The 22988-nt window shown below is 44.5% G+C and overlaps 1 protein-coding gene across 1 annotated transcript in view; it reads left to right on the top strand.

Moving 5' to 3' along the window:
- wdr27 (WD repeat domain 27) overlaps positions 1-19703 on the top strand; it is a gene marked incomplete at both ends in the record, with an annotated part of 63253 nt that extends 43550 nt beyond the window's left edge. Inside the window, one exon of the mRNA XM_080849472.1 lies at positions 19635-19703. Coding sequence (XP_080705598.1) covers positions 19635-19703 — 69 coding nt within the window. The remainder of the gene's footprint in view (positions 1-19634) is intronic.
- Positions 19704-22988: the final 3285 nt, after the last annotated feature.

Raw genomic sequence — 22988 nt, 5'->3', positions numbered from 1 at the left:
CCACTGGACATTCAAGGAGCAAAGATGAGACGTCGTTGTGTGGTGAGAACTGATACAAAAAATCGCCTGCCTTCTGTTTTCCACGGTAGATCGCACGTTATGCTAGAAATGGCTTAGCATGGTTGGGATGGGGAAAGATAACACCTTTCCATCCAGACGCAAATTTAGCTAATCGGAATCTGTAAGTGGTTTCCAGATATATATATATATAGTTGATCTCTCTTATTTGACGAAGCAGTGAGTTAGCTGTCTTTCAATGTCTCTTGTCGAATTATCTCACATGTTTATGGTGGTATGTGTTTAAAAGTTTTAACTTAGGCTATGTGTAATGTTCCTAACTTATATATTATTATTTCACCTTAATGTTCTTGAGATTCATTTCTGGCATGTAATTATACAGAGTCAGGCTTACTCTGATAACAGTCATTAAGAGTCGTTAAGCAACTTGGGCCATGGTTGCCACTAGTGGGGCTCGAACCTGTGACTTTCAGGTTTTTTAAATCAGTAAAGCAGTGACGGGGTGCCTCCCCTGGCGGGGGGGGGGTTGTTATTAATCCAGGTCAATTCAATTAACATAACAAAACCTAGGCCTGGTCAAGGAGAAGGGGTGGGGGGGCTTTCACACCAATGTGGGCTTCTACGGCAATACACAGGGTCGAAGACTGTCGTAAATCCCACATTTCATGCAGTGAAAGATCGTAGATCTGCGTCTGCAATAGGCTCATAAGGACCTTCAGTGAGCGACGTGAGAACTGTAGGCAGATCCCAGCTTGGGGCCTGCAAGGTGCGCCCTGGGCGTAACCGGCGGGCTCCCTTCAAGAACTGGCCGATCAAAGGATGCCTACCCAGGGATCTGTTGTCTGCCCCCTGGTGAAAGGCTGAAATGGCCGAAGCATAGAGCTTTATTGTACTTACTGCCTTGCCTTGATCCAAATGGGACTGCAAGAAGCGTAAAACTTGTGGCACAGGGCAAACTGCTGGCTCAAGACCCATGCCAGCACACCAGTCTGACAAAACCCATAGACGCAGGGCACCGGCAGTGTGATGTCTCTGCTGACGCGAAGAGATCCACCTGGGCAACACCGTACCGCATCCAGATCTGGCTGATGACGGCTGTGGTCAGTCTCCATTCTCCTGGGAGTGGCCCTGTCCTGGAGAGAATGTCGGCTGCTCTGTTCTCCACACTCGGGATGTGCACTGCCCTCAGCGAAGAGAGTCGAGGCCATGCCCATGTCAGCAACTCCTCCGCCACCTGGAGGCACTGCTGAGACCTCGTGACGCCTTGGTGATTGACATAGTACACTGCTGTGGTGCTGTCTGTTCTCACCAGAACATGTCGGTCTTGCAACACCGGCAGGAACCTCCGGAGAGCGAGATAGATGGCTCTCATCTCGAGGACGTTTATGTGGTCCGGCTGCCAAATGCCCCTCACCGACCGCCCTTCCCAGACAGCTCCCCAGCCTGTCAGGGATGCATCGGTCGAGACAACTTGTCTCCCGTGGGGAAGGCCCCCAATGGGACACCTTGCAGGAGGAACTCTCTGTCCCTCCAAGGACGTAGATGCTGGATGCAGGCCCGAGACACACGCAGCCTCGCCTGCCTGTCGTCTCTGGGATGGAGACGGAAAGCATTGAACCAGCACTGCAGGGGACGTGCCCTCAGCAGGCCAAGGGGAATTACTGCTGCTGCTGCAGCCAGCAAACCCAAGAGCTTCTGGACTCTGTGAGCCGTGATGAGGCTGCCTAAGCGGAAATGCCTTAGCATGCCGATCAGGCTGTCCACTTTCCGTGGAGTGAGAGACGTTGTCATGCTGACTGAGTCGAGCAGAATGCCGAGGAATTCTGCCTGTTGGCGGGGTTGCAGGTTGCTCTTTTTGTAGTTGACTGTGAAGCCCAGAGATTGAATGTGGGCCAGAACTGCGTCTGTGTTGGACACTACCTGCTCCCGAGAGGGGGCGCAAATGAGCCCAGGTAGGGCAGGATCTTCAGTCCTTGAGCCTGGAGGGGGGACAGCGCGGCTGACACCACGCGAGTAAAATCCCTTGGGGCCAGAGAAAGGCCGAAAGGAAGGACCTGGAACTGGAACACCCTGCCTTGGAAGGCAAAGCCAGGAAGGGCCGGTGTTCTCGGCAGATTGGGACGTCGAAATAAGCGTCCTTCAGGTCCAGAGATGTGAACCACTCCCCCTGTTGGATGGACCGCATCACCACTCCCGTGTGGACCATCTTGAACGGCAGCACCTTGAGAAACCGGTTCAAGGGCCTGAGGTCGAAAACAGGCCGATGGCCGCCGTCTTTTTTGGGAACTAAAAAATACTTGGAATAAAATCCAGTGCGCTCTGCGCTGGGCGGTACTTCTGAGACGGCCCCTTTCAGAAGTAGCTCCTGGACCTCCTTGCTGAGCACGGAGCTTAAAACCGGGTCTTTTACGGATGTTACCCTGACCCCTGAAAATATAGGGGGTCGCCGTCGAAATTGTATTCGGTAGCCCCGAGCCACCGTAGCGACAACCCAAGGGTCTGGCACAATGCCCTCCCAGGAAGTTTGTGCCAACTGGGATGGACAATCGACGGGCGACCCCTGCCTCCTATGCAGGACCGCCACCGCGGCCTGCACCGCGGCCTGCACCCCTGCCTGCGCCCTGCTGCAGTCCTCGATGACTGGAATTTGGGGCCCTTCCTCGGCGGGCCACACGAAATCGCCAGTCCTGTGGGGCCACTGGGATGTTAGCTGCTGGGGGAGGCTGGGTGGCCTGCCGCAGCCTATACCTGGTCATAGGCGGCCGTCCGGTAGTTGGAACAGGCCTACGGCACACACGCTGGACAGCTTCCCTCGATGCTGCCGTGCGCTCAGCGCGGTCAAGTACCTCTTGGGATCCTGGGTTGAAGACTTGCCCTGGTGTCACAGGGAGGCTGCGCAGCTCCTGTTTCATGGCTTCCGGCAGGGAGGTTTGTGCCAGCCAAACCTGTCTGCAGCACTGTACCGCAGAGGCCATAGCGTCACTCACGTCACGCATCAGCTTTGAGTGTGACGAAAGCGCTGCGTACACCAGGGTGATGGCCAACGCATTACCCATACGGGCCACTCGTGCTGATGCGTTAAAAGCCCATGTGGCCAGAGGGCACAGCGGATTGGGGGATACGCAGGAGAGGCCCAGGGACGTCCATGCGGCAACCCATGGCTCCACTGGCGGCATGTCCCCCAGCCCTGTCTCAACTGGGTAGCCGGCTGTCGCCAGCTGGCGGCAGCCCACATTAAACTGGGTGACGACTTACCCCATGCTGACCTCAGTGTCGCAGCGTACTCGTCTGACACAGGTATACCAGGTGGTGGGTCAGGGCGGGAAACGCCCTCCCAAACACCTCCAACAGGAGCTGGGGTAGGTTAGGGCACCTGAAGGCCCAGGACCTTGGCAGCACTCAGCAACAGGGAGCCAACCGGGGCCTCCCCCTTCTCTGCCGAGCCGGAATGCAGATCTCCCCCGAGGCTGCCCCGCTCTGTGGTGTCGTCCACTGTCGTGTGGGGGGCGTAGAGGGATAACACATCCACATCGGCCCGTTCCTCCTCCTCACCGTAGCTCTCAGGCCTGGATGAGAGGGGACCTTCCTGGCCAGGGGGCATGGAGGTAGATGATGGAGCTTGGCCTTCCAGCCTGTCCATCCTCCGTGACAGAGCCTGGAGAGCTGAGAGGATCTGGGGCGACTCCTCGCTACTGCTCTCCGCCACCATAGCTGAGGCATTTCCGCTTCGTGGGGGGAGTCCCGCCGTAGGTCACGCGAACGCTTGTGCCCATCTCTGGAACCCATGGAGGCCCTGCAGATCCTGCAGTAGTGGGAAGCCATCAGAAGCCTAGGCTGATGTCCAGAGTCGTCCTCGAGCAATCTACCCAGGTGTTATGGTGGCCCGCACTAGCGCACGAATGCGCTTAGCAGGCGCACACTAGCCCCACCAGCTGCCAACAGGGGTATAGGGTATGCCATAGGACCACAGTGGTGGCCCACACCGGCGCACAAATGCGCTTAGTAGGCGCACACGTGCCCCACCAGCTGCAAACAGGGGTATAGGGCGTGGCAGATAAGGCTATTGCAGAGGAGAACTGTTGTAGCCTAATAAAAACACAGGAAAAACACAGCACAGTAAAATGATGGCCCGCACCAGTGCACGAATGCAGCTAGCAGGCGCTGACTAGCCCCACCTGCTGGGAACAGGGGTGTAGGGCGTGGCAGAGGGACACTGCGGAGGCCTGCACAAGCACTTAAGCACCTAGCAGGCTGACCCAGTGAACAAGCAGAAGGCACAGTACAGTAACACAGTGCACATTCACCCAACCAGCTGTAGCAGGGGTACAGGTTATGCCACAGGAGTACAATTGTGTCCTGCACAGTGCGTGGACGCACCTAGCAGGCACACACAAGCAGTACAAACAAAACAATAAACTACTTACCGTGCAATGTAGGACAAACAGCCACAAATTCACAAATTCAAGAGAAGCGCTAGGCAGTCTGAGCAGTGTCAGACAGGCTACAAGATTTCCGGCTGCAAACAGCAGTAAAACACATAACAAAAGTAATACGGCGGCCCACACCAGTGCGCGAACGCACTTAGTAGGCTCGCACAAAGCCCACGGCTGCGAACAGCGGTATAGGCACAATGTAAACAAACTCAAATAACCCGGAAATCTAGCGCATATAATTCAACAAAAAAGTACCTGAAAAAAACGAGCTGAGCACAGCTCAAAAACACAAACCACATCAACTCTCAGGGGCACAAGGCACCTGTACCATTTAGGTAACAAATTGTTAGAATGGAATGTAATTTAATCAGGACTTACCTGAGATATTTAGTCTCATTCGGTATACTCACGGTCTCGTACGAGGCGATCAAGGTGAGAGGATGAACCGGGAGCAGTCGCTGCTATTTATTAACGCGTGTCGTTCTGCTTCCGGAGGTCATGGACATGACTTTTTTGACATATGTCTCGATGACAGGCAGAACAACGGTGATCATTCCATTTTAGACCGTAGTGACGGTTAGAGTGAGGTCGAAACAGATCCCTACTTTCCAAAGTAGTATCTGACCTTCTGAAGTAGGTATCTGGCAACAAAGGCAACTTTGCAATATTAACTATGCATGTGACAGCCATTGTTTGTTGTTTTTGTTGTATTTACTTACAAGAGTCAAAGTCAGCTTTCGGTTTGGCTTAGGTTGCATGTTATCAAAAGGACAGTATTCATAAGCTGTCATGATAATTAGTCCTTAACATTTGTTCCACTTTCACTTATCCTTGGTTTGGAGGGCCAGGAGCACCTAGGGAATCCTTAACCTTTGACCCTGAGGTCTTTTGACAAGGTCTCGCTCCACTGACCTGCCTTTCAAATCAGAGGGAGAGCAGGTTAACTCCTTCAGGACACAAAGACGACTTTTTCTTTCCACCGTAACTCTGTGTGCCAGCCTGACGTTACTATGTTAATATTCATCTCACCTTCCATCAAGTCTTGACTCTTCTTGACGTTGTTATTTCAAGTGATGGAGTGTCTGAAAGAGTTCATATGACGTCAGCCTTCCCTTTGGACCCTGGAGGTGACTGCACAGCTGATACAAGTCTCTCTCTTCAGCACTCGGACAGACAGGAAACTCCTGGACCCTGCCACAGGCTGGGATGTGGACCCCTGTATATCGCATTGCCTACTTCATAATCCTTTTTTATCATAAAAAAATTTATGTTTATGTAGACCAGTGTATGAAAATGGGAAGACTTCAGCTTCATACAAATCTAAGTCTAGTACGGAAAAAAAGAACCTGAAAGGACTTGAAAATAGAGAGAAAAAAAAAAACTGCAAGCACCTGAAAATACGCAAAGAGCATTTTATTGCAAGATAATCTCTTTATTTTTTTTTATTTTGTCTTTATTTAAATGTGCTTTAAAGATCAGCGTCTGATTGGACAGAAACACTTTTTTTGTCTTAGGCTATCTCATATCTCTGCTTTTTAATTTTAAGGGTCATCCCTTTGAATCACTTTGACATGGAAATGTATTCATGTTTTACGAATTGTCTGCAGGCCAAGGTTGTTATAGTTCATAGAATTAATTTGTACATACTTGGAAATGTTAAACTGACTACTGAATGGAGTTCTATAACCTCCCTGCATGGAATTAACTGTAGAACCAATACTGTCGAAAGATGAGCAGTTTAGCAGGATGTTGACATCACAATAATATTCTGTGAAAGAGTTCAAAGACTGATGGGGATGAGTTATTGTAATGTCCTGTGGTTTTTAATGCTGGGTAATTGGAAATGGTCTGGTCTGAAAAAGACATTAGCCTAAAACCTGTTTGTGATATCTAGCAGGACACACAGGCCGAGAGAAAAAAAACAATATTTGTACCTGGATCAGTTTGGCATTTTGAACTTGTTGCTCTGGAGGATTTATATTCCATGATTTACAAGTTTGAAGTTATTTAATTCCTAGGAAGGTTTTTTGCAATAAACTGTAGAATCCATTACAACAAAAAAGATGAATAGGAAAACCATGAGGAAAGTGGACAATATGACGCCCATCACAATTCAATTCAATTCAATTTTATTTATATAGCGCCATAACAATACAATTGTCTCAAGGTGCTTTACAGAGCCCAGAGCCTGAATCACAGTCCTGTGTTCATTTCTCATCTACATTGAACGCATCTGCTCTTGACCCAGTTTAGTTCACTGACATTTTACGACAACAATTCATCATGTCAAATAGTAGACACAAATCTGAGTGTCGGAGTATTACAGTCACTTAAAAAGCTAAAAAGACATTAAAGCAGCCAAGGTTAGAGGCAGTTTTATGGGGATATTAAGTAAGGGATAATGTATGGAACGCAGGTCATTGTCGGGAAAATAAGCCCCGACAGGGCGAACAGCACCCCGACGCGAAAGCGGAGGGGTGTTGCTTCACCCTGAAGGGGCTTATTTTCCCGACAATGACCGGCGTTCTATACATTATCCCGCTTATTATACGGTTACAACTAAAACAAACAAATTACTTAACACCGTGTGTCTTTTTACAATGCATTTGTTACTATACGTAGTGTTTAAAAGGAGAGAAATAGTTCGCCAAAGACGTTGAACTTCAAAGACAGTTGAACATTCTTTAGAACACAGCTGCTCAACCGTCCGCTGAAACTCCATTGATAAGTTACCGTACTACTTGCGGAGTGCTACGAAAGACGTGAATTAGAGGCAAAAAGGCCACTTTCCTTGACAGCGGTCATTAAGTCCATAGCAACGGTCAGTTATCGGAAAATAGTTGACCGCAGAACGTTGGGAAGCCCCATTCAAGTGAATGGAGCATTCTACAGCATTAAGAAGAGCCGTGTAATAAAGAGAGATATTTGCTTATGCAGAAAATGTGTATGTCTTAAAAAACATCACTATGAATTAATTAAACTATAGCTTCTTGAATCTGACACTAATTAGGCAATCTGTGATGTGCAAAGCACTATGCTCTTTTGAGTCTCTCAGCCCATGTTTGATTGCTGTTTACAGCCAGCTGCTGTATTGGTTGATACATGTTGTTAGGTCCACTGGGACCATAATTGATGGACAGTTAACTGCCTGTGTTAACATGGAATAAACATGGGTGTGTCTATTTGTCAGCACAGTTTTGAAGAGGCCCTGATTAAAGAGAGAATTCCAACTGATGTGAATTTTTATGGGATCACTCCTATCGTGATCCAAGTTGTCAGAGCCAGGCCGATCTAGCATCCAGTTGCGTTTTTACATTCTCTTTCACTTGACTGTTTTGTGGCTCTCTCAGAACAAGTTATTTAAAAGGCTTTGTTACGAAATGCTGGTGCAAAACTAGTAGGGATTTATAGTGACCTTGTCCTCACTGGGGGATGATAGAAAGTACAGGTGTTCCATGTATGTTACCATGAGTGCAGAGGACCTGGACAAGCCATCGCTGCCTGACAGTATGTTTTGTTGGTGGAATAACTCTCGTGAAGAAGGTAAAAAAGTAATTCCAGATGCTGATCAGGACAGACACATTCCTCGGGGTGGGGGAAGCGCTCATCGAGATGAGGCTCATCCTCAACATCAAAGGGGAAGGTTCCTGTTTCATGGCTGTGTGTCATGCCTGACAATAGGAACAGGGGATGCACCTGTGGGGGATTAGATGTGCAGAGACAATCGGCTATTCTTCCTGCTTTGCAGCCCTCCGGACCCGTCCTCTCAGGTGGCCTCAGTTCCCTTTGTGCAGAGGGAGAGTGTTACAGAGGCACTGAGAGAGGCATTTTACTTCACACAGCCTGTCAGTGGAAGCTTTAAATGGCTTCATTCTTTAGGTCATCACCATGGACAAAGAGCAAAGGAAATAGTGTGCGTGCGTGCGTGCGTGCGTGCATGCATACTTAGAAAGTAGTGAGTTGATTGTTTATTTGTTTTGGTCAGGTTAAAAAGCACTCTCTGAAACATGCAGTTTTGCACTTTTACATCCTTATGGGAAAACAACATCCATTGTGTAATATGAAGTAGATACATTCATACAGTCAGAACTGGTCCAACTGATATTTTATCTGAACGTCTTGAATAAAGATGAGACATTGGAATATATACCTGCCCTCAATAGGCTTCCTCATTCCTCTGTTCGAAAAGTTTCAAATGGTCAACCAGCAGGGAGATTAATACTGCATTTGTCTGCACTGGCCTTACAGTATATTTAGCCTACTTTACAGTAAAGGAGGGTGATGAGGGCGCTGACCGCTGATAGGAACCACACAAAATGTCATCCCATTAACATGTGCAAGCAGGACGGATACATGCAGACACACACTAGGGATATTTATGTCCTGGTTTGTGTTTTTTTGTTATCATAGAGGTGCCTTGATTTGGTTAAACTGTCTTGTTTGGAAGTGGAAGCTGTTTATTGTCTTGATTATAGAATTAAATCTGTGGAGTCTAAGCCCACGTGTTGAGAAACAGTTTTTAAACTGTTTGAGCCTTATAGTCTTTTAAACATGATCTCAGTTTACCCCCAACGTATACCAAGCTGTTTTTCCCCACAGAAATACAAAATCATGCTGCATGTATTGGCTTATTGTTTTTATTTATCATGAAGTTCACAATTTAGGGCTACATAGTGCTTGATAAAGCTAATGAAACAACAGAAATCATGGAACATGAATTTACAAGAGAGTTCTGTCTGTGTACAAGTTTCAGGGGACTTGCAGAAATGATTGTGTATAACTACTGACAGGAGGCCTTTGATGCGCCTAACAGAGAACATGTTTGAGAAGACTGGAATTTCCCCTTTAGAAGAGAGCAATTCTTCCATTCATCTTCCAAACAAAGAACACAGTGCAGGAGAAAATATTTGCTCTTAACTTTTTACACTGTCTATCCCTGCTATCTGTCCTCATTGGTTTATTATAACACGGGTAGATGGAATTATAACACGGGTAGATGGAATCCACCATTCTGAGAGTTAGTTCCGGGGTGTGCTATATTCTACGGTATAGTAACTGTACGACCTGTTTTCATCTACCTGAGCGTTCCATATCATTACGCACTCAAAAGGAAATATCTATCCAAGATGGCGGCGTGTTGTGGCTAATGTAGTGGGGAATGTTTCATGTGAATTAAGCTATCTACACGACTTTTTGTATGTCTAAATTGACTCGGTTAGTTGTTTCTGTGCTACGCGAATGTTGCAGAGTATTGAAAGTCTTTACTGAAAGTCTCGAATATTATTTGTAGTTGACTTTTAACGCTTAGACCAAAAACCCATTTGAAACACACGTAGCTTTTGTGCTAGGTCTAACAGACGTTAAGTTCCCAATGCTATTTGTCTGTTGCATAGCAACAGCCACACAAAGGGGGACTATTTTCTCTTGGCTACTGAAATGCGATACACAACGTTTGGTGTCTACAACTTTTTTTGTGCTGAAAGGCAGCTTACTGTTTACTTTAATTGTACTTAATATTTATAAAGTCGCTGGCAACCGTGTTATAAAAGCAATAAGGTACTCGAGTCAGTACGGTATCGTCAATAATGTACTTGTTCGAGGGTTTGCCGGCCCTCCGCTGCGCGTCGGGCCTAACAACTCCCTCGAACAAGTACATTATTGACGATACCGTACTGCCTCTCGAACCTTATTGCTTAAATATACTATGCCTGCGCTGTTTGAGCCGATAGGACAGAATGCAACACCCATCACCCGACAGAACTTTTCATTGCTTCAACTCCTCTATACAACATTGCATTTTATTTCAGCCAAAGCATATTTTCCTTTCACTTAGACCATGTGGACACATGCGGCTCTATGTGGCAAGTTTGAGTTATTGCTGCAGTAGAGGTTGGATGTATTGTTCAGACAGCTGTAGCTATAGCTCTTGGCTGTATTCTTGTGTCATGGGCAATTGGAAAAGGGCCATGATGATGGAGCCATGGAGAGAAAAGGCTGTAGAACTGTGAAGTCTTCACCATAACGCCTGTCTTTCACTTCTTGTCAGTATGTGAGATGAGGCTGCCTCGGCCTAAATCACTCTTAGGTCTTGCCTCAAATGTTCAACCATGCCTTCTGGGAGGAAATCTGAACAGATTTTTCAAGAAAACTGGCCCTGGATTTAGGTCCTCAAATAATGCTTTGGATTATGCTTTGAAATTATATAAAGAAATCAAATTTTGCTCTCTGGATCAACATTAGTATTATTTTTCAGTTTGGAAAAGAATGCACTCCCTTGATCCAAGCAGTTGGACTTGAATTTTCCATTTTTCGCCAAATAGTTTGGACTGGTCCACGAAGAGTCTTGGATATGAGTGCGAGAACCTGGGACCACCATGGACCAAACCATGGACTGCAAAGTTTCCCTCTACACACATTTATCTCTCAGAAAAAAACAAAACCTGTACCTTCCCTTTTTTGAGGCCTTTGTTTCACAGTGGCTGTCTCCCAACATGCTCTCCAGGCATGATAACAGAACAGCATGTTCCCTCCTGGTAGGGATCCCCATCTGACACACGTGCTTCAGTTTTCCTCTCAGAATTTGTTCCATCTCATAATAAGCTGTGCCACTGCTGTCACTGCTGCTGCTGATGAATTGTGTGACGAGAAAAACAACACACACAGAACAAACTGTGCGTTCGTCCGCCTCTGTTCCCTAAGTGTGTCTGTCAGAACTCCGGTAAATTGACATGGTGTTGGAAGAGTCTGTTTACTGCTCACTGTCATGCTCCTTGAGACGAGGTGTAGTTTAACCATACATACTTGCTTAAAGGTCAGGACCTGTGGCTACACCATGTTATCCACATTACTCTACAGAAATCTCTCCTGATGGGAGAGCTGTTTTAAAGCTGTTTGTATTTTCTGAATTTTGTTGAGCCAAATGATTACTGCAAAACTACACATCAGATGATATCTCTCATCTGAGTTTCGAAGGCCTCCAGTACTGATGTTGGTTTGAGTGCAGCTACATTCCTATTAGCAATTATTATTTATAGTCACTGATAGTTCAAAACAACCAAGTCTGCTATAAATCAGCTGGAATCACCCACAACTCTAGACAGATTTCACCTGGTCCTAAACAATGGGTTTATCTCTCCTCTTCCCTTAGTTTCCATCTGGTTTGCAAAGCATTCATGAGTGTTTATCAAGGGGTGCTATAAACTTCAGAGTCGTTTAACCGAATTCCCTAAATGATGTTTTAAATTGACGATAAACAAATGTAGAAATAAAATAATTGGCTGGCCAAAAGGCTTTTTAAAGCTTTGGATCAAGCTGTGTATACGTAGTAAAAAAAAAAAAAAAAGCTTGCCAACATTGTGCGGAAGTCATATGCTTAAATCTGGCTTGGACATTGATGAATGTGGATTGATGTGTTTCGGAAAGCCAACAATTATATTTCGATATCAAACGTAGTGTATTTTTCTGGACTGAAAGTTGCTGTGACACAAACCCCACAACACTTCCTGTTGTTCACTGTCAATACGTCATTCCTGGTGCTGGATCAGCTGCACCATTTGTGCACAGCTCACCTATTTGTAGAGTAATCTAGAGTTTGGGGGGAATTGAAAGTCAAAAGAAATGAGAAAAAAGGTATAGAAGTGAACTGTCATAAATTAGCATGCACGCAATTGATGTTACAGTTTTAAGTGATCTCAATTTACCACATTGAAAACTCCTTAATTTGTAGATTTTCATAACAAGAAGGTGAGTATGCGCCAAACTCACTGGACATCCCCACAGGTGTTGACAACGTGCCACATTAGCCTCATTCATAGACCTACTTTTGTTCCTCTCTCATCTCTCGTGCTTGTTTGTCACCATCCCAGCGGAACTTGCTATGATGTAAACTTTAAGATAAATAACATTGAAAGCCAACAGATGTGCTTTTGCAAACGCAACAATTGTGAGTCCTGTAGGAGTTGTCTTGTTGCACGAATACGTTCCGGCGCAGCATCTGGGAACGAAATCCTGTCCATGGGGAATTGTGATACTTCGGGATCTTTGAGGGTTCATCTTACTGTCTGGGAACAGATGCGCTCTCCTTGTGCAAGGCTTCCATAAGCACTACACACTCTTTTTTCTTTTGGTGCTAATCATTTTGGTCAGGCTGTTGTTGTACTGGGATATACAGACATGCTGACAGAGGACTTATTTTTCAGAGGATATTTTTTTTTCCAACATCTAATGCTGCATCATGTTTGTCAATAGAAAGGAGAAGCCAAAGGTGAACTAAGGTGTTCTCTGTGTCTCCTGATTCCAGTTCAGTTCATGTGTTGGAAGACGGCTTCATTATAGATGACTAATAATGATTCCAGTTCAGTTCATGTGTTTCGGAAGACGGCTTCATTATAGATGACTAATAATGATTCCAGTTCAGTTCATGTGTTGGAAGACGGCTTCATTATAGATGACTAATACTGATTCCAGTTCAGTTCATGTGTTGGAAGACGGCTTCATTATAGATGATTAATAATGATTCCAGTTCAGTTCATGTGTTGGAAGACGGCTTCATTATAGATGACTAATAATGATTCCAGTTCAGTTCATGGGTTGGAAGACGGCTTCATTATAAATGACTAATAATGGCTACTCTGGGGTTTAAAGTAAAGTAAGCAGAATGTAAACATTCTCGTCATTGCGAAGATGTGACTCCTGCACTACATTCTTTGGTGGGCTGAGTGACCCTGTTAATTCTCATCCCCTAAAATACACTAATCTGTTTTGGATTTTCTTGTTTAGGGTCTATCTGCTTCTAATTAAGTTTAATTTATGTTGATCTCATGTTTGGCAGAGGTAGGCTTGTTTCTGTTTTTTTTTTTTTACCTCTTTGTTGTATGAGGCCAGCAAAGTGTAAATAAGAGGGAGATTATGCGATTAACTTGGATCGAGAGACAAAGGTTTTGCTGTTTAAAGGTTTTTAACTATTTCAACACTCCCTGCGTCCTAGATAGTCTGCATGACGTTTCCAAGGTCATTTAGAGTAACATCTCGACCAATGAGATCTAGATGGCGATGCAGTCAGCAGCAGTAAGCCAAGCATGACTGTAATTTAAAGCCTATAAGAGAGCCAGTTGGTTGTTAACCAATAAATGTGCCCAATTAAAAGGACTCAGCTATTAACTGAGTATGTGGTATCCTTCTGGCAGTGGTGAGGCTTTGCGTGTATCACATCATCACTGCTGTATGGCTCCTTTTCTTATCACTCCATGGACTGCAATACATTCTAAATGGAATCAATAATCTTATATATCTAACACTTTGAGCAGCATTTTTATACATCAGCATACAACAGTGGAAGTGTTCTCTGTGTCCCTTCATTCCTAATTCCATATATCTTCATTCCTAATTCCATTTTTTTTTTTTTTTGCAGAAAGCCAACTTGCTTAAAAATGTCCCAAGGCACAAATAAAGCAGCATTAATGGGTTTTGGTCAAAAACTACTTTTGGTCAATCTTAACTACTGAAAGTGAAAAGGCATGCAAACTCCTTACAAACATCAACAACAGCACAGTGGGCACTTATAAAAGGCTTTCTGGCATGCTAACTCATGGCTTTTGGCGACAGAGTCGGCGATGTCATGCTGTAAAAGCTTTTCTTTACGTTTTCATGGGGTGGTCAGACCCGAACCACAGAGTGCATAGCCAAGGCAGTAAGTTGGAATGACAGGTGTGTTTATCAGTCCTTTACATGACCATATACCATGGACATTCATTTGAAGATGGTATCAGTACTATGTTTCAAAAAGTGGAAAATTGTTGCACACTGTCTCTTTAAGATCTTCTTAAGATGAGTTACCATTTAGCCTAGTGGTGAGAACTCCAACTAGAATAACCCACTGAAAGCTGGAGTGACAAGCTGAAAGTGTGGTCATCTTAACATCTGATACTTATCACAGCAAGCACATTCAACAGCACTGCTGAATGAAATCACAGCCATTTTAACCTTGTCAAGGATGAGGAATAACCCACTGAAAGTCTTTTCAGAGTTTGGCTGAGCAGGCTTGTGGGTCAACTTTGACACTTTGGAGGCCACGCTCTGTTTGGGTTGCTTCTAGCGCATCACCCATGTCATCGGCTTGTGTGTCGAGAGAAGGCCTCGGCGTGGCCTCGCGGCGCCGAAAAGTATTTGACAGGCGCCGCCAACCATGAGATCATCGGCACTTCCAGGAGAACTCCCACCGCTTAATACGATTCAGCGCTAACAGCCGTCGTTGTGTGACTGGAGGTATGGCGACAGAAGGCTGCACCGGGTGGATGGGCTCTCTGGTAACCCAATTTAAACGGCCTCCTGTGATGAGAAAGGCATGAAGAGGACACATCCTGTCTTCTTTTTTTCTCCCATTCCATCCTCCCATACCCTTGTTTTTTTCTCTACTCCTTTTTTTCCTCCTCTCTCTCTCTCTCTCCTTCTCTCTCCTGCTGTGGATGGCCTCCAGCGGAATGAGACTGTCATAATTTGATAGCGATACTGCATGGCGAGCAAAGCTGAGAAAACAGAATGGTGTCCTGGGTAAAAATCACCTTTGTTGACTTTACAGTCGGGGGTCCAAATATTGTAGAAAATATTCAGCCATGGACGTGCTATGGCCCACTTCTTATTTCTTCATCTGCAGTCCCAGCAGAGTTCAACAGGCCACTTTGCGTGTGAATAATGAGCAGTCAAAGTGATGACACAGGCATGAATAAGGATCTGGCAGTATGTCCATTAGTAGGTCAAGGAAACGTCTCAGATGATTATTTTATTGTTGGTCCTATGTCCCTCTTGCATTGAATGCTGTGAGTTTAACAGTCAGAGCTTGTGCTAAAACAGGAATCCTGAAGATCAGTGGTCCGTCGATCTTTGGTTCAATAACGTTGGATTGCTGTATACCTCCAGGTTTGAATCACCACCTCAGGGTAAAAAGGAAATGCGCTCTTAAGCAACATCTTTTCTTTTCACTCAGGGTGAACCCCCAAAACAGGCCGGTTGGTCTTGGGATTCACCTCCTGCCTAGGCTCTGATTTGTCCTCAAGCACTGGTCATTAGGTCCATTCTACACTGATCTTTGGAAGTTAGTATAGAGGTGTGACCCCTCTCTGACACCACCAGATGTATTCTGGGAACAATAACTTGCCCTCTACTCCCCCCTTGCCTCCATCCTTTCCTCATCTTACAGCCTTCCTGCCAGGGCCAGTGAACAACTCCAGAGGACTCTGGTGCTCTTATGTATGCTTCTTAGGAACAGTGCAGCACATGCTTGTGCTATCAATCTCTTGTATTCTTGAATACACAGCATTCACATTCATATGTTTGACAATCATCATCCCCTGATGAGAGTTTCATTGTCAATTTTCTCTAGTGCATAGTTGTGTCAGTGTGTGTTTAAGCTTAAGAAAGATCATTAAAGACGCAAACGAATTAATGTAGCACATTGATTTATTACAAGGTCCTCCACTTAAACTCCACTAGAACCGATGAACAAATAAGTGCCTTCGCATGCAGTCACCAAGCTGTGGTGTTACACAAGTATTACAAAACCGGTTAACAAAATCTTGCCATGCCAGCATTTTCTTCCTGCAGGGCCTTGTGTTGCTGCTTTCTAATCAGGAAATCCCATTTCCACCAGTAGCCGCATGTAATGCTGGAAATGATGCCTCCTGCCAAACCACCTTTACATTCGTCCTGCCTGTTTTTTGTTTTTTTTTTCTGCAGCAAAGTTATTGCTCTCCTGAAAGTCTTGGTGGAGGTTCAAGGAGCAGCGCACACAGCAAACACGCTGTAAGGTTCCTGCGGGTGTTACTGAATTTCACACCGGCCTGGGACATGACTTTCCTTCTTCTTCTTTTCTCTTTGGCCTGCTTTCAAAGGTATACCCCGTTATAATCCTGCTAAATCAGGAAACAACCTCCTGTACGCCTCAGAGGAACATCAGCTCTTAAGGTTTTATGATGGATGTACAGTGTTTCACAGGAAGATGTTTAGAGGCCACTCAAAAGAAATAGGCTGTACCTGACATTTAAGAGTATGATCATTTTCAGGCTACTTTTGGCAAAAGCATGTAGTCTGGGACAGTTTGAAGGAAAAGGGGGTGTATCTCTCAATCACTGTTCCATGTTTGAACTTTAAACTTTTTTGTAATTTTCTGTTCTCTTCTGTTAAGCCAGGTATAAGTTTAAGTTTATATGAATCTGGTTGTGGGTGGGCAGATGTATTTTTTTGTGTGTGCTTTCAGAAGGGTTTGCTTTAAATGTCCCTCATGTGGCAGTGGCCAACCACAGCCCAGCCTTAGTCCAGCCAATTTGCATACCGGGTATAAACTCAGTCAGTTACTTGTGTTGTGCAGCGTCGAGTTCATGAAATCTTAAATCTCTCCAACCAGTTTTACTCGCCAGATATGATTACATTCCCCATTAAATTCTTGCAATCCTGACTGGCGTTGCTGTTGATAGTTAGGAGTAAGTAGAGAAGGATTAGGGTCTTTCAAAGGTTTTTTATTGTAGACGTTTTGATGACACACTGCATCCTTTGAAGATGGATTTGGATTTTAAGAGATGGACTGCATTTATATAATACATTTATTGCTGTTCTGGTCTCAGGGCCCATGCTATACTTGGTAAGACATCGCCGAGTATGGCAACAAGTTCACCATTCCCCTGACCTTGAACTGTTGATTTGTGATTCTGTCTCCTATTGCTTTTAGCTAGAATTGGGGTACTATTTCAGGTTACATAACAGTCTTAGGGAGAACTTCTGATTTATCTTTCATGCTCATTAAAATATTTCCAGAACGACCCACTAAGTTTCGGTGACCGACCAAAAGATACTTGGTGAAATATTTGGTAAAAGTTATTATTGAAAATGCTGGCAGGTGGCCATGGTGATTGTGAATGAAGCACTTTGGCACACTTCAGGAATCAGGAATTGTGTACTTTGACACACACCTCGCATTGGTGAATCCTTACGTAAACCACCTCAAATGAATAATAATGGCGATCATAAACGTACAGAGGTTATCTAATGCTGGCCTTACACCGTATGAATTTTCAAGCGATTTCTCTGTCACAGAGTCATAAAATCATGAGTTGTGGCGCACTCCCGTCCTCTCGATCGTTTGGTGTAAGCTGGTCATCCAAGCTGTCTTCAGTCAGTTATTTTCTTGTCTTGACATACTAATAAAATAAACCGTGTTAAATGTTATTATAAGTGTTTAGTCTTGGCTCATGGACATTGTCAACAACCAATAGGGGAGCTCTCTCCAGCCCCAAACGGAAAGCAGCAAAGCGGATTCAAACCACTTCACACACAACGGCAGCTGTGGCTTTCTGGTTCTGCTCCACTGTTCCAAAGTTTCTCCTCTTGTACATTTCCACCAGGCGCGATAATCTCAAAACTAACCTTGCAAAATATTACCTTGCAAGATCCTCAGTCTTTGCAAAAGTCAGTCTTTAATGAAAAACTCTGTGACTGATGACACGTTGTCTTTAGATGTGAGAGGGTTGTCAGACTTGAGTCTTTTAAAAGTCCTCTAGTGTATGGTTAGTGTAGGGCAGACTGAAAAACCTTATGAGTGCTTGTTTTTGAAGGGTTCGAGTAATGTCTACATTTGTCTTTTAAAAGTATTTTCAAAGTCCTCTAGTGTATGGTTAGTGTAGGGCAGACTGAAAAACCTTATGAGTGCTTGTTTTTGAAGGGTTCGAGTAATGTCTACATTTCCTTTCCTTTGGTGCTCCTTTTACATAGGAAAAAATGTTTCCCAAATAACTCAAAATCTTGGGGTTACTCAAGGGTTTTTATACATCATTCAAATTAAACCCAACCACTCTTTTTTTTCATGATCATATAGGGAATAACAGACTTATTACAGTTTCTTCTACCTTGAGATTGCCCTCCTCCTGACATTTCTCCCCCAGCTGCATAACATCGCTGTCGGCTGTGGATAGAGGCAGTCGGAGACATCAGGAGGGCCAGAAGGATTGTAAAGCCAATGCTCCCGGCCTGCCTGCCTTCATCTGAGTCATTCACAGATAAATACCTTTCTGACTTTTCCATCCCTTTTATGCCTTTGAGCAGACGTGATGATTCTCAGAAGAGTGTCGGCCATATCAGGAGCGGTCCACTTTATTAATGTTATTTCTCCAGTTAGAACCGGCTCAGAGTGAGCCTCTCATCGCGTTACACCACTGCGTATGTAAGCTTTGCGTTTGCAACAGTATACATTCTGGCAGAGAGATTTTCCTCTACATTTTGCACACCTCAATAGTGCACAAAGGCATATTGATTTTATAATTGGCTTCACTGAGCTCATTCTAAATCTTTGACCCGTTGCCTTTTGAATACATCAACTGGTTCTGAAGCGGCCGTAAATGACCACTATAGGTCCCCAGTAAAACTCGTCTGGACTGATTCCCAATGGCATTGCAGCCCAGCTGGCTCCAGGAACAGTTAGGTAATGCTAGCTTACTGTGATCCTCTGGCTGACTGTGGAACATGAGATAACAGCCCTCCTCTGCTGGAAGTCTCACACTCCCAACGAGAAGATGTTTTTTTGCCGTGTGTGTTTGTCTGCATGTACTAAAAGTTTATAGTGCTCCATAATGATGATCTTGTGAACAAACACTGGCATGAAGTTTCAAACACTGTCTGGCCCCCTGAACCCTTAGCTAGTCGCTAATTAGGGGAACGTCTTGTAGAGAGATGGCAGAAGTCCAGTGCGCAGAGCCGTAGACGTGCAGGAGGCACGTGGCAGCCGTACCACTGTGAAGAATATGAGAACATTTTTACGAGCTACTGTGACTTCAAAAACAAAACTGCGAACCCCATTTGTTCAGCCCCATCTGAGGAAAAACAGGTGTTGCGTTATGTAATGAATTGTTAAGGATGGAGTAAAAGTTAACGAAGTGAACAGGATGAAAACAGTAACAGTTTTATCACACAAATCAATAATTGTTAAATCAAAAATGTCCATACCAGCTCTGTACATTCTGTACATTCATACTTGCAATTATATCCTTGACCCATGTTGTACCTGTCCAGGAACCCATTGCCATTTACAGAAACAAAATCATGAAGTCTTTGACAGAGGACCACCATGACCATGACATGGATAAGTCCACTCTCATTGAAACATGCTGTTGATGTTAAGTGTGTTTATTGTTCATTTCCCAGCTCCTGACAGGCACCCTGGATGGAAGGCTGGGGCTGTTTCACCCAGAAGAGAGGGCCTCTCTCCTGTGACGACAGCGACACCACCCTGGGAGCGCAGCGCCCTCGAGCCCCGCAGAGCCGCCTGGGGTTAATTGCTGCATCATGTGGCGAAGGGCTGAGAGACTTAAGGGGCGTTACATCACTCAGGGCTGACATTGTACCATGGGCCAACGCCGGGGCAGGAGCGCCTCACCCATTCCACTGACACGACTGCTCGCCCACCGCATGCATAAGGGCTTTACACTTATTTGACAATTGTGTACTGTACAGTTGATCTTGTCTGTGCAGTAATAAAGTCATTGCAAAGCTGAATGACATTTACTCTTTGAAAATCGCTCCCGTCAACAGAAGCGTTTTGAAGTTACCGTTTATCTCAAAGCATAAGTGGGACATATTTTGTGCACACGAGAGCATTATCGTGTAAATATCGGAGGCCACAGAATATGTCCAGGACCGCCTGAGGGGCCTCATGAATGTCACAGAGTGACGATTTAGTGGTAATTCACTCTCAGGAGTATGAGAGCCAGCTGTGGCGTGAGGCAAGGGGAGAAGAGTGATGGAGCGGTAGGGATAGGGTGGTGCTCGCCTCCTCCGTTCTCGCTCATATGAGATCATTACACCCCCACGCCCATGATGGAGGTTTCAAAATATTCCTGCACAGTTTTGGGCCTGATGCCACGCTGAAGGAGTCCATGTCATAAACTCATACTTGGCAGATGATGGTTTGTGTTTAACTTCTGAAAGGGCATATCAGCAACTGTGTTCTGATGGCTACATATCACTCCTACAGGTTGAGAATGAGCACCATCTGTCTCAGAGGGATGTACCAATGACATTTGGAGTTCTTCATCTGTGTGTCCATGTATGGGTATTGCATATTACTATACTGTGTTCCTCATGCGTTTAGTCTTAGACGTCTTATGAGTTATGTCCCTCTCTGTTCTTTAACGTGTACAAGCTGGCTAACAGTCCGTAATTTTGGTTAAGACAATACCTTTTAGGGCAGGGCGACCAAAAGTCGGTTAATGATAAGCAAGGATCATGTCAGTGTATGTAAGATATTACTGTTCTATGAACCCTAAAAAATGTTTTGCATCTCTTCGCTGAGGTGAATTTGAGAAGTTACTTGTACCTGCTTAAAAGGGCCAGAGATGACCATCAACATGGTACAGTATTTTTGCAGATATCATTTTATCGGCTGTTTAGTGAGAGCTCGTCTCAGACAGAGTATTCCAGATAGTTTTGTTGTAATATGGTAATAGATAGTTTACTCCAACTGTGAGTTTTGTTATCCATTGTAAAAAGAAACCTGGCAACCATGGGTCAGCAGGAACAGGAGTCCCCCAGTTGCCTCAACATTCTTTTAAAGAATTCAAGGTTATATTGAAGGATTTAGAAACGCCATGCATTTCATTGTTTATTACAATGTAATAACACAACAACTCAATACATTTAATGCCAACGCAGAGCAGATAGCCGATGAACATCAACCAATTTTAATTCAGGTGGTCATTATTGTGCACTGGAAACAATTGGATTAAATGTACTATTTAGCATGTGCTTCCTATTATAAAGTACTTTGGACATGGATAATGAGTCTTGTTGACCTCAGAGTGATGACTGAGGAGTTGCTAGGCCATAGACGGGTTTCTGGAGGCCGGACAGACTCCTCACTGCAGGATGGTCTGATCTTCCAGTATCAGATCTTCCTGTGTATCTGTAGAACAGCCCTCCTCAGAGGACCCCACGTTCAGACTGTGACATTTTCGATCCCCACTGCTGGACGGTGTAAGTGAGGCCGCTGAGGTTAAGTGTCTCACTACATGAGAACAGCCACAACAGATCCTTCACTGGGGAGCTGGACCAGTAACCTCTGGACACTGCCATTAATCTATTTCCTTAAGCATTGAGAGGCTTTCCCCTGGATTCAGGAGGATTTGTTTACATTATTCTGTGTGTTTTGGAAGGCTGAACGTCTGCATATGTAAAATATGCTTAGCTCAGAGAGGCTATATGAAAGTGGGGTTCACTGGCCTGGTCCCATGGTTCTGAGAAACAGGAGAGAGTTCAGTCTGGGAGTGGTAAAGATGTTTGTGTAATGTTTAGGACTCCTCAATCTTTTATATTACTTTTATTCTGTATTTTGGCAGCGGAAGCGTATAAACAGTATTGTAGTTTTGGGAAGAGGAGTGGGTGAACTCATGTAATGCAATAAATAACCTGTGGTAAAAGTGGACGTAAACTCAGTGCTGTAGTTACTTTGTAACCATAGCAACTCTATGTGAGTTCTCGGCACAACATAAATAATTAGATATAATGCCTGCACAAAACAAGGCCTTATTGATTAATACATGACCTTGTGGTGAACTATAAGCCTTTGAAGTATAACCGACAGTCTGATGTGTGTGAGTGTGGTATCCTGTGTGCTGAAATTCATGTAAATGCTGCTCATCTGCAAGTCATGGACCTCATAGGTCTGCTGCTGTGACACCCCTAGATCGTCTGTCTCTCAGGTTGGAGTCTTTTGTTGTGGACACATAATGAAATATGAACTTGATGTTAAAAATGAATGCATGCTCTTAAGCAGTAAAGCATGCACTGAATGTATATGAAGTATCTGCCAGTCACAAATCACAAATGAGTTGATTCTGTTGAAATGAAGGGGGAGTGAAACACCACTAATAACTGAAATGGCGTGTTTATCATTTTCATTCTGATTAGAAATGGAGACAGGCATAGATAGCAATAGTGACTTTTACTGAAGTCAGTCATTTCACAGAGAAAAATAACTGATTTGCTGTAGATGACACTGAAAATAACTCTTGCTGCAGATGTCCCTGGCACTCTATATAACTGTCTCGTTGCTGTCTTGCTCATTTGCGCTTTTTCACGTGTGATATTTGTAAAAAAGTTAGAATTCTGTAGACGCTCTCATGGAAAACAAATGTGTGTTCGAAAGCACTTGTCATGGTTCCAGGCTGTCTCCGAGAGCTCAAGCTTGCAGACAGCGAGACAATTTACTGGAGCAATATGGATGTCATTAACGTTAAAAATAACATTTTACATAAACCCCATCTACCATGCATCATACAACAGTGCGTCTAAAAACGGCTAAACTATGGATTTAAATTCCTTGAAAATGTATGACTTGTTTTTTATTGTTCGTTTGTGCATGAAAGATAATCGTGCTTCATATCTCCTCCCAGTGTAGTTTTTGTAACCAAACATATATAAAAATTTGTAATGATTAAAACTGTGATGATCACACCATTTTGAAATGTTGATGTGGCATTTGTAAGAGGCTTTGTCTCTGCG

The sequence above is a fragment of the Sprattus sprattus genome (assembly GCF_963457725.1).
Source record: "Sprattus sprattus genome assembly, chromosome: 12".
Taxonomy (NCBI): domain Eukaryota; kingdom Metazoa; phylum Chordata; class Actinopteri; order Clupeiformes; family Clupeidae; genus Sprattus; species Sprattus sprattus.
This window is presented reverse-complemented; position numbering and strand designations above follow the sequence as displayed.